The sequence below is a fragment of the Triticum dicoccoides genome, chromosome 6B (assembly GCF_002162155.2).
Source record: "Triticum dicoccoides isolate Atlit2015 ecotype Zavitan chromosome 6B, WEW_v2.0, whole genome shotgun sequence".
Classification (NCBI taxonomy): Eukaryota; Viridiplantae; Streptophyta; class Magnoliopsida; order Poales; family Poaceae; genus Triticum; species Triticum dicoccoides.
In genome coordinates, this window is record NC_041391.1 from 666135975 (window position 1) to 666150720 (window position 14746).

General features: G+C 46.7%; 1 protein-coding gene across 1 annotated transcript; it reads left to right on the top strand.

Annotated features, from left to right (window-relative positions):
- The first annotated feature begins 1468 nt into the window (after positions 1-1468).
- LOC119324546 (purple acid phosphatase 2-like) lies at positions 1469-5756 on the top strand. The gene is made up of 3 exons (XM_037598330.1): positions 1469-1928; positions 4461-4796; positions 4908-5756. Exons 1-3 carry the CDS (start codon positions 1545-1547, stop codon positions 5577-5579), a joined length of 1392 nt encoding a protein of 463 aa, XP_037454227.1. The 5' UTR covers positions 1469-1544; the 3' UTR covers positions 5580-5756.
- The last annotated feature ends 8990 nt before the right edge of the window (positions 5757-14746 follow it).

The window sequence follows — 14746 nt, forward strand, 5'->3', positions numbered from 1 at the left end:
CAATCTAGCAGCCTCTTATTTCACCCTAAAGATCTCCCTGTGAAGCACATCTTTCTTCCTTATGACCAACGGATAAACGTTCTTAAGCGGCTTTGTGACATCAAGCTTTATCCTTACATGGACAAAATTCCCTTCGAAATCTTGCGATTTTGGTTCAGCATAGATGAATTCTCCACTGTTGACGACAGTGCCTTGACTTTGGAGAAAAAGCCATCCGGTAGATCATGGATTTGCATCCATATATCAATCTTATCGAGCTCCACTAATGATGGTTTTGTGAAGCCATCATATCGGGCAAGAACAACTGCTTTACCTTTGAAAGTTCATGGCCCTTCCTTCATAACTTGTTCCCAATCGTCGAGACAAGAAAACTGCATGGTGTATAGGTTGTCCTCAAGTGGTCGGATCTTCACCTCCTGAGCCAGATCCCAAGCGCCCTCATGTTCTTGTAGAACCAGTATTGGTTGTAGGTTTTGTCGGTGTAAACCCTAGCGACCACCATCCATCTAGTGGCCTCCTCCGACAGCTCAGTATCCTCGATCACCACATCCTCAAGGCCGTCCTCCTTCAATCCCAATTCTTCCATCATTGCCTCGAGATCGGATGTGCCAGAACCCGAGTTCATCGCAACTTTCGCCATTATTCCTCTAGCCCGTGGTTTCAGTCCGCGGGAGGTAGGGGCCCCAACGATCCCGTTCCCCAAACCCCTGCTAGGTCCCGACGGCCCCGACAGTCCGGCGTGGAGGGGGGAGTAGAGGGGAAACGGATCTCAACGATGGTGAACGAAGTCGCCGCCGAGAGGAGAGAGAACCCTAACGAGGGGGGAAACTGACATCCATTAGTTGACAAGAGTATTAGATAGATAGATAGCTTTAGGCTGTCTAGGCCTATTCAGCCAAGATGGGTTTCGTATGTTCAATTCCCCCACGTGACACGGGAGGAAAATCAGCAGGTTAGCATTTGAGACTACAAATCACTCACTCTCTCCATCCAGGTCGACCTCCCAGTGTTATCCGATAAGTGCTACGACGTTGATAAATTTTCTACATATATGATATCTGTCGTTATCCACCCACCAGGACAAATGCAATAATGCTACATATACGATAAATTTTCTACACATTAAATCTACGGAGGTGACGTGGGGCACCCCATGGCCGGTTTTCAAGGGCGAATAAAAACAGGACATATCAGCCTGTAGATTAACTCTGTAAGAAAATCCCATAAATCTACTCCCTTCATTCCGAATTACTTGTCTTGGATTTGTCTAGATACGGATGAATGGAGAGAGTAGCATTTTTTGGATAAATCTAAATTTATACGACATTTCAGGCTGGCCGAGAGAGTGACATTTGAGGCTGGAATCGCAAGCTCGATCCATCCCCGTCGTCGTCATGCCATCATTGCAAATCGTTAACCCAGCACGTGCTGCATTGTGCACCATGATATAATGGGCCTGGGACGAGGCGATTTCTGTGCAGCAGACAGCACAGTGCCACAGTGCCACAGCGTGCGTGCGTGCTCTCGTCGACCGACCTCTGGCCATGGGTGCTCTTCGACGTCAACAATGGCTCAATGCCGCATTTGTGCTCGCCGTGCTGCTCCTCGCCCAGGCGGAGGCGCGCGGGGTGACGAGCGCGTACCGGCGGAGGCTGGAGGCGGCCGAGGACATGCCGCTGGACGCCGACGTCTTCGCCGTGCCGCCCGGGCACAACGCGCCCCAGCAGGTGCACGTCACGCTGGGCGACCAGGCCGGCACGGCCATGACTGTGTCGTGGGTGACGGTCGACGAGGTCGGCAACAGCACCGTCATGTACGGCCGCGCCATGGGCAGGCTCGACATGGCGGCCGAGGGCACGCACACGCGCTACAAGTACCACAACTACACCTCCGGGTTCATCCACCACTGCACGCTCACCAACCTTGAGGTGAACTCACTCACACACATAATCACTAGTGCTCACTAGTGTAGGTTTTCGCCCGGTTTTTCTTAAATTAAGTGGGCAATTCTCTTTTTCTTAATTAATCAAAGAGGCAAAAATTTTGCCTCCGTTTCGAAAAAAAAATTCACTCACTAGTCACCACTAAATTATTATTTTCACTTTCCTAGTTAGTTAAGATTTTTATTAATAGTATTATGCTCCTTTATTTTTAAGACCTCTTTGGTCATTTGGGCAGGGCCATTCCAGGCCTAAAAGCATGTACAATCACAGTTGGCTAATTTGGCCTCCTATATGTCCGCAAACTAATATTTTAAATAGCACGCTATTTCACCGTTATAACGCGGTTATAGCATATTTGAAAGGGAGACGTTACGTTTTGACAAAATCGGACGCTACGCCGCTAATCGCGTAATTAGCGCGCTACACACGCTATAACGTCGTAACGTTGTAACGTTACGACGTGCAGACCATGCAAAACTGAAATAAGCATAGCCCAGCAGGCCCAGCAGGCCAAAACCAACCCACGACCACTAGCTTTCTCACTCCTTTTATCAGATTTTCCCACGAGACCTAACCAACAAGCCCAGGTGGCTGCCCCGGTGGCTGTTGATGTTAGAGACTCTTAAAACTATGGTTGTTGATGTTTGAGACTTACTATTTTTATGTGCTGGATTTGGCCCTTATGCATATATTGCTTGCTCCTATGAAAAATTTAGTTGCTTAAATACTTTATTTCTAGATATATTTGATTTTTTTTTGCAAACGCTATTTTGAAATATAGCACGCTATTAGCGCGCTATAACTTGTGTAGCATTTAGAGAAGGGCCTCGCTATATTTTGTAGCGCGCTATTTAAAATATTGCCGCAAACGCATTCGGTCGCGTTCACTTTGAGTCCTTATTTGTCCTGCACACAATCATGCCTTTCAAATTGTCCGGATATGTATATGGTTAGTCAAAATGGTTCATGTTCCCATCAGGCAGAGAAAATAAAGAACAAAAGATGAGAAATAAATGGTCTAGCATGAGCCAAATCTGATGTGGCGGACGAGACACCCTCCCCATATATAGGTTGGGTTTGCGGGTTTCCAATGCGGGGAGAGTCGGACATTGGCTGAGCTGTCTGTCCGAACATATATGGACATATATGCACATAATAATTTTGTTACTACACACTATACTTCCTCCGTCCTCTAGAATAAGGCGTGTAAATTTTAAGTTCACAAAAAGAATCAACAACTAAAATATTAACCAGGTATAGTATAAAAATATATTTGACTATATTTTTTTCCAGACTATTTGACTATGTATTTAGTGATATTAATTTTATTTTACAGTTGTTAATATTTTTTGTACAAACTTGATCAAACATGCACCGTTTGACTTGAGACAAAATTTATAGGCCTTTTCTGAAACAACGAGTACATGATTAGCCAGTAATTACTATGTCCAAAAATTACTAAATACCCACAAAAGAATAATAGACCCTGTTTGCGAGAATACTGAAGTATGAACCACAAATCAATATGGGGTAGCTAGTAAGCAATGTATTGGAAGAAAAATATGAATGTATCTTGCAACACAACATTAAAATTTGCATAATGCATGCAAGTTTTCCCATGAGAGATATTACAACTTTAGCATTAAGAAGATTATTATTAGAAAAATATTGCCTCCGTTTCAAAATTAAGATATTTTTGTAGGCTAGCGGTAGTATATTATTTTTACTTTTGGGGACATTCATCTTCAATCATGGCAGTACAACAAACACCAGAAATAAAAATTACATCTAGATCCATAAACCACCTAGCGACAACTACAAGCACTGAAGCGAGCCGAAGGCGCGTCGCCGTCATCGCCCCACCATCGCTGGAGTCGGGCACAACTTGTTGTAGTAGACAGTCGGGAAGTCGTCGTGCTAAGGCCCCATAGGATCAGCGCACCAGAACAGCGACCGCCGCCGATGAAGAATAACGTAAGTCAGAAGGATTCAACCTGAAGACACATGAACATAGACGAACAACCACGAGATCCGAGCAAATCCAGCAAAGATAGATCCGCCGGTGTTGGACGCACCACCGGGGCTGGGGCTAGGCAGGGAGACCTTTATTTTATCTTCAGGGAGTCGCCGCCGTCTCGCTTTGCTGAGCAGGACACAAACCTTAACAAGACTGACACAAACGACTAAAAACGAAGCCCTCTCGCTGGCCCTTGCCAGGATCCACCGCACCTCTATGGCCCTAGGGTCACCGGAGACGAGGCCGGCCTACGGCGGCAAGAGGCAGGAACTCTAGCGGTAGTATTACTACAACTGTGATATGATAAAAGATAAGTTATAAAAATTCAGTATAAATGTTTTATTTGTTTGGACTCACTCCAGGTTTAACTTTTGACTTAGGACAATTCGAAAACTTTAATTATTTTGGAACGGAGGAAGTATGTCTTTAGACCAAATATACTACTACAGAAATTTGAGTGACTTTACGTTAATTGTTTTTGAGAAACTTGTAACTTGCAGCATGGCACCAAGTATTACTACGCCATGGGCTTCGGCCACACGGTGCGGACCTTCTGGTTCACTACCCCTCCCAAGCCCGGCCCGGACGTACCCTTCCGGCTGGGCCTCATCGGCGACCTGGGCCAGACGTCCGACTCCAACAGCACACTGACCCACTACGAGGCCACCGGTGGTGACGCCGTGCTCTTCATGGGCGATCTCTCCTACGCCGACAAGCACCCCCTCCACGACAACAATCGTTGGGACACGTGGGGCCGCTTCTCCGAGCGCAGCGTCGCCTACCAGCCATGGATCTGGGTCACCGGCAACCACGAGGTCGACTACGCACCGGAGCTTGTAAGTAAATACATGGATGCAATTCGATCGACCATCTGTATGTTCTTGTTGATATGTGGATTATAATTCAGCCAATCATGACATGGCCGTTGTTTGCATGCATGGTTGCAGGGAGAGACGGCGCCGTTCAAACCCTTCAGCCATCGGTACCCGACGCCGCACCGGTTGAGCGGCTCGCCGGAGCCCTACTGGTACTCGGTGAAGCTCGCGTCCGCGCACATCATCGTACTGTCCTCCTACTCCGCGTTCGGCAAGTACACGCCGCAGTACAAGTGGCTGGAGGCGGAGCTGAAGCGCGTGAACCGGAGCGAGACGCCGTGGCTGATCGTGGCGTCGCACTCGCCGTGGTACAACAGCTACAACTTCCACTACATGGAGGGCGAGCCGATGCGCGTGCAGTTCGAGCAGTGGATCGTAGAAGCTAGGGTTGACTTCGTCTTCGCCGGGCACGTGCATGCATATGAGCGTAGCCACCGGGTGTCCAACATCAAGTACAACATCACAGACGGGAGGTGCAAGCCGGTGCGGGACCGCCGTGCGCCCGTGTACATGACCATCGGCGACGGTGGCAACATCGAGGGGCTTGCCGACAGCATGACGGAGCCGCAACCGAGCTACTCGGCGTTCCGGGAGGCTAGCTTTGGGCATGCCTTGCTGGACATCAAGAACCGCACGCATGCTTACTACGCCTGGTACCGCAACGCCGACGGCGTCAAGGTCCCCGCCGACACCATGTGGTTCACCAACCGCTACTACATGCCCAACCACGACGACTCTCGTTGATTCGTTTCCATGTTATCAAGCATATTATTACTTACTGATAATAAGGCTGATGGATTTGTTGCCATATATGTATGTGTATATTTACTTTCACAAAAATGATGTATAAACAACTCCTAATTCATATGGTTGAATAATCTTTATGATATAAATGAGACACGTATTACCATGCAAAAAAAAGCTATGAGGAGGACCGTCGGAAGGAATGAGTGCATTGATATGGAACTGCCGGGGTGGGGGGAACCGCCGGACAGTTCGTGAGGTCTTAGCCCTCTCAAAAGCCAATTCCCCGGGGCTTATTTTCCTGTCAGAAACAAGATAAGCCTCATGTAAGATGGAGAAGTTGAAGTGGAGACTGCAGATGAGAGGTTTTGTGGGTGTGTCTAGTGAGGGTCTCAGTGGGGGACTCGCACTTTATTGGGATGAAAGGCTGCAGGTAACGGTGTTGGATTCGTGTGCACGGTACATTGACGTGCGAAAATTGTCGATAATGCAAATGATAAGTCATGGAGAACAACTTTTGTCTATGGTGAGCCAAGAGTGGAGAACCGCCATCGCATGTGGAGCTATATCTCTAACTTACGAGCGGTGTCGGAGGAACCTTGGTTGGTATGCGGTGATTTTAACGAGGCAATGTGGCAACATGAACACCTCTCACGCTCTGTACGGTCAGAAAATCAGATGTTGATGTTCAGGGATTGTCTATTGGCATGCGACCTGATGGACCTCGGCTTCACGGGGATTCCGTTTACCTATGATAATGGCCAGTTGGGTGACAGGAATGTTAAAGTCAGATTGGATCGAACGTGTGCAGATGAGGCTTGGAGAGAGCTATTTCCAGCCACACAAGTGCTGCACTTAGCGTCATCATGCTCAGACCATAGTCCAGTGTTTATACAGTTATCAAGTGTAGACCCGCAACAGGCGAGGTCAGCACCAAGGTACGAAATCATGTGGGAGCGACATCCAGCACTAGCGACAGTAGTGGCTGAGAGATGGAAGAAAAGCAAACCGGCCGGAAACCTTGGTGCAATCAGGGATGCGCTAAAGGAAATGATGGCCGAACTGCGATCTTGAAGTAAGGAAAACTTCGGCCATGTTACTTCTGAATTAGAGAAACTGCGGGCTGACCCTGAGGATCTAAAGCTTCGTGATGCTGACCGGATGTTAATTAGGCAGAAAATGCACCAACTTGATGAACTCCTCTACCGTGAGGAGATGCTCTGGCTGCAAAGGTCTCGGATTACTTGGCTCAAGGAGGGGGGCGTAATATGACGTATCTGCACCGCCGGGCTGTATGGCGAGCTCGCAGGAATTACATACAGCGGCTGCGGAGGTCGGATGGATCGTGGAGTACCACGCCATTGGCCATGGAGCTGATGGCTACGTCGTACTTTAAAGAAGTGTTCACAAAGGACCCTACTCTGGAGTCCACGGGTGTGCTGGAAGGGATCATGCTAAAGGTAACACAAGCTATGAATGATAGTTTGTGTGCTCAGTTTACAGAAGAGGAAATTTTGAATGCCTTGTTCCAAACCGGACCTCTGAAAGCACCTGGGACCGATGGATTTCGGGCTAGATTTTACCAGCGTAATTGGGCTGTGATGAAAACTGAAATAGTGGCTGCTGTGTTGGAATTTTTAAAGACTGGGATAATGCCGGATGGAGTGAACCACACTGCTATAGTCCTAATTCCGAAGGTTCCACATCCAAAGGAGCTAAAGGATTTTAGGCCGATAAGCTTGTGTAATGTTGTTTATAAAATTGTGTCAAAATGCTTGGTGAATCGCCTTCGACCAATGTTATCGGATCTCATTTCTGAAAATCAGAGCGCGTTTGTGCCTGGTCGCCTTATTTCTGACAACTCTATAATAGCGTTTGAGTGCATTCACCATATTCAGTCTATGAAGCACAATGAGCCGGCTGCGTGTGCATATAAACTTGATCTCTCGAAGGCGTATGATCGTGTGGATTGGGATTTTTTGGAGCAAGCGTTGTCTAAATGGGGGTTTTCAGCTCTATGGATTTCTTGGATTATGGCTTGTGTTAAGTCTGTGAAATACTCTGTCAAATTTAATGGGAAATTGCTGCATGGTTTTACCCCTTCCAGGGGTCTTCGGCAAGGTGATCCACTCTCCCCATTCCTCTTCCTATTTGTTGTTGACGCCTTGTCTGCTCTCATCTCAAAGTCAGTGAATGAAGGGGATCTGAAGGGGGTCACCATATGTAGAAGGGCGCCAGTTATTTCTCATCTCTTGTTCGCGGATGATACTATGTTGCTTTTTGAAGCGTCGGCTCAGCAGGCAAGGATTGTTAAGGGTTTGTTGAACACATACACTAGAGCGACGGGTCAACTCATCAACCCGGAAAAGTGTTACATCCTTTTTTCTGATAATTGTCTTGAGTCGATGGTGGACGAAATAAAAGGCATTCTGGAGGTAGCTACAGGTTTTTGAACCCAAGTATTTGGGGCTGCCAGTGCCTGAAGGAAGATTACATAAGGGACAATTCGAGACTGTTCAAGAAAGGTTGAGAAAGAGGCTGGTGGATTGGAGGTGAACAATATGTTTCGTCCGGTAACAAAGAAATCTTGATAAAGGTTGTGGCCCAGGCAATACCTACCTATGTCATGAGTGTATTTAGATTGCCCGCTTCTGTCTGTGATGACCTTACAAAAATGATGAGGCAGTATTGGTGGGGGATAGAGCATGGAAAGAGAAAGATGGCATGGCTAAGTTGGGAGAAAATGAAGTTACCAAAAGCAATGGGGGGCATGGGATTTAGAGACATGCGTGCGTTCAATCAAGCCTTGCTGGCTAAGCAAGCATGGCGGCTACTAGATACCCCGGAGAACTTGTGTGCTCGGTTGCTTCGAGCCAAATACTTCCCTCATGGAAATTTATTGGATACTGTTTTTCCCTCTAGCTCCTCGGCGGTGTGGAAGGGGATCATGCATGGGCTAGCATTGGTGAAGCAGGGGATAATTTGGCGTGTGGGTAATGGTACTTTGATCAAAGTATGGAGAGATGCCTGGATCCCGCGGGGCCATAACTTCAGGCCGATTACCCCTAAAAGAAATTGCAGATTTAATTGGGTCGCTGATTTCATCAATGAGCATGGTGCATGGAATGTACAGAGACTCTAGGAACATTTTTGGGAGATGGATGTCCGTGAAATCCTAAAGATTCGTACATCTCCAAGGAATGGTCAGGACTTCCTAGCCTGGTTCCCAGAGAGGAGTGGCCAGTTTACTGTCAGAAGTGCATACCGTTTGGCCTCTGAAAATCAGGGCGAAACCGCGACGCTGGGGGTGTCCAGCAGTAATCCGTCAGGTCGTAGACCTATATGGCAGCGCATCTGGTCTGCTCAAGTGCCCCTCAAAATGAAGATCATGGCCTGAAAGGCTGTCTCGGGTGCTCTAGCAACGAATTCTTGCAAGAAGTTTCGCCATATACCCACTCGGGATACTTGCCCTCTGTGCGGGCGTGAAGAGGAAACAAGTTTCCATGCCCTGGTTGCATGCGAGCATGCACGTAATATCTGGGCAAAGATGAGCATCGTCTGGCCTCTGCCGAAGCAGGAGATGCTCGTGGATTCAGGAAAGGACTGGTTACTGAATATCTTGGCAAACTGCACGGATTTGATGAGGGGTTGTGTGATAATGCTGGTATGGAGGATTTGGTCTCAAAGATCAAATTTTACCCATGGGAAGGAGATCCCAGATGTAACTGGGCTGATTACCTACAAAGTTATTTACGCTCCTTGAGGCTGGACCGAACATACACGATTGATGAAATAATCAAGGGTAAAATGCCTGCAATGGAGACTGAGGCCGTTGCTACAAACCGAGAAGTTGTTAGTAGTCCATGGCCGCCACCACCTGCTGATCAAGCTGCGCTGTCAGTTGACGGAGCCTTTTCCCCAGCGGATGGGTCAGCGGCAGCAGGGATGGTATTAAGGAGACATGATGGGTCGGTAATTTTTGCGGCATACCGGTTTTTGTTCAACTGTAATGATGCATTGGAAGCCGAGCTACATGCAATAATGCAGGGTATGGCATTAGCTATTCAACATTGTAATGTGCCCATCATTGTCCAGTCAGACTCCTCGGTGGCCATTTCCTCGATGATTGGTGAAGGACTGTCAAGATCGGCGTATGGTCATCTGGTGAATGAGATTAAGCATCTCATGGTAGATAGAGAGTTTATTCCCTTAAAAATTAAGCGTGAGCAAAATAGGGTAGCAGATCGTTTGGCGTGCTATAGTCGTACGGAGTGTACTACTGTTGTATGGCTCGGGAGAGGTCCACCGTGTGTGGAGGATATTTTGCCTCTGGATTGTAACCCTATGCTTATGGAATAAAACTCTTTTGCCCCCCCCCCCCAAAAAAAAGCTATGAGTTCCTTGTGGAAGAAGTTTTAAGGTGCTACTCCCAAATAATGTGACCTACTTGTTTTCGGCAATTTAATTGCTAGTATCCGCTATTAGGTCTTAGAAGGTAAGAGGATGTCAACAACTTTATGAGGTTAATATGGGTTTTTCTCTCATTGCAAATGTTGTGTGCATTTTGTATCGCTATTTTGTAAGATAAATTGCTCTTTAATCATACATATTCAATCATGTCTTCTACTCTTTACTTCCATTTCCCTATATTTATAGATTAGCAGAGGGGAAGCTAAAAATCTTATTGAAGGTAGAATTAGGAGAAGATTCAATGAAAAAGACAGTTTCAAATAGACTGAAAAATACTACAAAGAAATGCAGGTAAAAATGAGCTATTAGCAAGAAAGCGGCATCTATGGGAGGCCGAGGGAGTCACACGACCAGGCCAGGCACACCATGGGTACTTGGAGTAACCGCCTAGGGCCCACCAAGGTGCCTTGGGACTCTTCTTTTGGGGAAAGCACCCCTTCATCCTCTGGGCACGCCATATTTTATCGTGCATGATTTTACTATGCGGTTGTGGCCTCTAGAACACCCTAGATTATATCCCAAAGGGTATGACCCCGCTGGATCTGTCACCTCTGACCAGGGAAATTCAAAACCGTAGTCATCCATTGTGATCATCTTCATCCGCTCCATCATCACCATCACCATCCACAACACCAACTCGATATCCGTCTCCATCACCTCCTATGCATGGGGAATTGTTATAGATCGATTACTGTGATCACTTCTTGATGTTTTGTGTTTTATTGGTGAAAGATTTATATGCTCATCATATTTATATCCATTCAGTATGTTCATTATGATTTCTTAGAAGTAGTCCATAACATCATTTAGGACATGGGAGAAAAACCTTTGTTGATGGTCATATTAATTTACAGTAAATATTTGATATTTGATTATATATTGTGGTCTAATTCCCTAGTGGTGATTGATATTGATACCCCCAACTAGTTTTTATGCCTAGTTAATATCACACGTTGAGCCCTACAGAGTAAGGGTTTGCAGTACGCAACAAGTTTTTCCTCAGTTGAGAACCAAGATATCAATCCACATGGATCTCATACAGCCAATGATCAATACCTGCACACAATTGAGAACTTATTATTGGTCCCCAACACTTCTAGTGAGGTTGTCAATCTCACTAGCTTTACTAGTTACAATGATTAACAAATCGTGTGGTTTGAATTGATGATTGTAGGCAAGTGAATGTAACGGTTCAGATTGTAGAAGAATAGAAAACAAGTTGAACGAGGTTGTGATTATGAGGAATATAAAGGACCAAGATCCATATTTTCACTAGTGACGAAAATTTGATTTTGACAGATCTCGGGCAGGGGGAATTGAGCTAGATGCGGTGGTAACAGGGACAAGGGATTTTACCCGGGTTCGGGCTCTCCAATGAGATAAAACCCTACGTCATGCTTGTGTTGTATTGATTTGGCATGGAGTACAAAGTACATATTGATCTACCGTGAGATCGTTATTGTCTATGAGCCCTACCCACTAGTCTTAGAGTTACAATTAGGTCAGCTATGTAGAAGGTAGTCGTATTGTATGCGACCTCTAAGCCTTAGAGTATGCACAAGTCTTCAGGAGTATTCCTTCTACGCGCCATGGGCTGCCTTGACATGGATCGCTGGTGAACCGACATGGGGTTCCTCTGTCCGGACCACCTGTCCGGGAGACGGCATGGTGAGTGACCCCTAATTCGGGACACCATCAACTAGCGGCATTTGTTCAAAAAAAACATAGCATAGCTCTGGTGAACAAATTACAATTACGCATCGATTAAATTGCAATGTTTATGATGTGATCATATTGTTGGAAATATGCCCTAGAGGCAATAACAAATTAGTTATTATTATATTTCATTGTTCATGATAATCGTTTATTATCCATGCTATAATTGTATTGATAGGAAACTCAGATACATGTGTGGGTACATAGACAACACCACGTCCCTAGTAAGCCTCTAGTTGACTAGCTCGTTGATCAATAGATGGTTACGGTTTCCTAACCATGGACATTGGATGTCGTTGATAACGGGATCACATCATTAGGAGAATGATGTGATGGACAAGACCCAATCCTAAGCCTAGCACAAAGATCGTACTTCGTATGCTAAAGCTTTTCTAATGTCAAGTATCATTTCCTTAGACCATGAGATTGTGCAACTCCCGGATACCGTAAGAATGCTTTGGGTGTACCAAACGTCACAACATAACTGGGTGGCTATAAAGGTGCACTACAGGTATCTCCGAAAGTGTCTGTTGGGTTGGCACGAATCGAGACTGGGATTTGTCACTCCAGTTAACGGAGAGGTATCTCTGGGCCCACTCGGTAGGACATCATCATAATGTGCACAATGTGACCAAGGAGTTGATCACGGGGTGATGTGTTATGGGAACGAGTAAAGAGACTTTCCGGTAACGAGATTGAACAAGGTATCGGCATACCGACGATCGAATCTCGGGCAAGTACAATACCGCTAGACAAAGGGAATTGTATACGGGATCGATTGAGTCCTTGACATCGTGGTTCATCCGATGAGATCATCGTGGAACATGTGGGAGCCAACATGGGTATCCAGATCCCGCAGTTGGTTATTGACCGGAGAACGTCTCGGTCATGTCTGCATGGTTCCCGAACCCGTAGGGTCTACACACTTAAGGTTCAATGACGCTAGGGTTATAAAGGAAGTTTGTATGTGGTTACCCAATGTTGTTCGGAGTCCTTGATGAGATCCCGGGCGTCACGAGGAGTTCCGAAATGGTCCGGAGGTAAAGATTTATATATGGGAAGTCCTGTTTTGGTCACCGGAAAAGTTTCGGGTTTTATCGGTAACGTACCGGGACCACCGGGAGGGTCTCGGGGGTCCATCAAGTGGGGCCACCAGCCCCGGAGGGCTGCATGGGCCAAGTGTGGGAGGGGACCAGCCCCAGGTGGGCTGGTGCGCCCCCCCACAAGGGCCCAAGGCGCCTAGGGTTTGGGGAGGGGGCGCCCCACCTTGCTTGGGGGGCAAGTTTCCCCCTCTCCACCCCTTGGCCTCCCTCCTAGATGGGATCTAGGGCTGGCCGCCGCCCCCTAGGGGTGGAAACCTAGGTGGGGGCGCAGCCCCCTCTACCCCTATATATAGTGGAGGCATAGGAGCAGCCCAACACATGAGTTTCTTCTCCTGTTGGCGCAGCCCTACCTCTCTTTCTCCTCATATCTCGCGGTGCTTGGCGAAGCCCTGCTAGACTACCACGCTCCTCCATCACCACCACGCCGTTGTGTTGCTGCTGGATGGAGTCTTCCTCAACCTCTCCCTCTCACCTTGCTGGATCAAGGCATGGGAGACGTCACCGGGCTGTACGTGTGTTGAACGCGGAGGTGCCGTCCGTTCGGCACTAGGATCTCCGGTGTTTGGATCACGACGAGTACAACTCCTTCAACCCCGTTCTCTTGAACGCTTCCGCTTAGCGATCTACAAGGGTATGTAGATGCACTCTCCTTCCCCTCGTTGCTGGTTTCTTCATAGATAGATCTTGGTGACACGTAGGAAAATTTTGAATTTCTGCTACGTTCCCCAACAGTGGCATCATGAGCTAGGTCTATTGCGTAGATTCTTTGCACGAGTAGAACACAAAGTAGTTGTGGGCGTTGATTTTGTTCAATATGCTTACCGTTACTAGTCCAATCTTGTTTCGACGGTATTGTGGGATGAAGCGGCCCGGACCGACCTTACACGTACACTTACATGAGACAGGTTCCACCGACTGACATGCACTTGGTGCATAAGGTGGCTAGCGGGTGCCAGTCTCTCCCACTTTAATCGGAACGGATTTGATGAAAAGGGTCCTTATGAAGGGTAAATAGCAATTGGCATATCACGTTGTGGTTTTGCGTAGGTAAGAAACGTTCTTGCTAGAAACCCATAGCAGCCACGTAAAACATGCAAACAACAATTAGAGGACGTCTAACTTGTTTTTGCAGGGTATGCTATGTGATGTGATATGGCCAAGAAGAATGTGATGAATGATATGTGATGTATGAGATTGATCATGTTCTTGTAATAGGAATCATGACTTGCATGTCGATGAGTATGACAACCGGCAGGAGCCATAGGAGTTGTCTTAATTTATTGTATGACCTGCGTGTCATTAAACAACGCCATGTAATTACTTTACTTTATTGCTAACCGGTAGCCATAGTAGTAGAAGTAATAGTTGGCGAGACAACTTCATGAAGACACGATGATGGAGATCATGGTGTCATGCCGGTGACGATGATGATCATGGAGCCCCGGAAGATGGAGATCAAAAGGAGCAAAATGATATTGGCCATATCATGTCACTATTTGATTGCATGTGATGTTTATCATGTTTATGCATCTTATTTGCTTAGAACGACGGTAGTAAATAAGATGATACCTCATTAAAATTTCAAGAAAGTGTTCCCCCTAACTGTGCACCATTGCGAAAGTTCGTCGTTTCGAAGCACCACGTGATGATCGGGTGTGATAGATTCTTACGTTCATATACAACAGGTGTAAGCCAGATTTACACACGCGAAACACTTAGGTTAACTCGACGTACAGACATGGCCTCGGAACACAAGAGACCGAAAGGTCGAGCATGAGTCGTATAGTAGATACGATCAACATGAAGATGTTCACCGATGATGACTAGTCCGTCTCACGTGATGATTGGACATGGCCTAGTTGACTCGGATCATGTAAT

What these genes read in the sequence shown, in the direction of transcription:
- LOC119324546 (XM_037598330.1), top strand. Translation starts at nt 1,545, where the DNA reads ATGGGTGCTCTTCGACGTCAACAATGGCTCAATGCCGCATTTGTGCTC. An exon ending in GCACGCTCACCAACCTTGAG is followed by an intron (nt 1,929 to 4,460) that starts GTGAACTCACTC and finishes TGTAACTTGCAG; the next exon opens with CATGGCACCAAGTATTACTA. An exon ending in TCGACTACGCACCGGAGCTT is followed by an intron (nt 4,797 to 4,907) that starts GTAAGTAAATAC and finishes GCATGGTTGCAG; the next exon opens with GGAGAGACGGCGCCGTTCAA.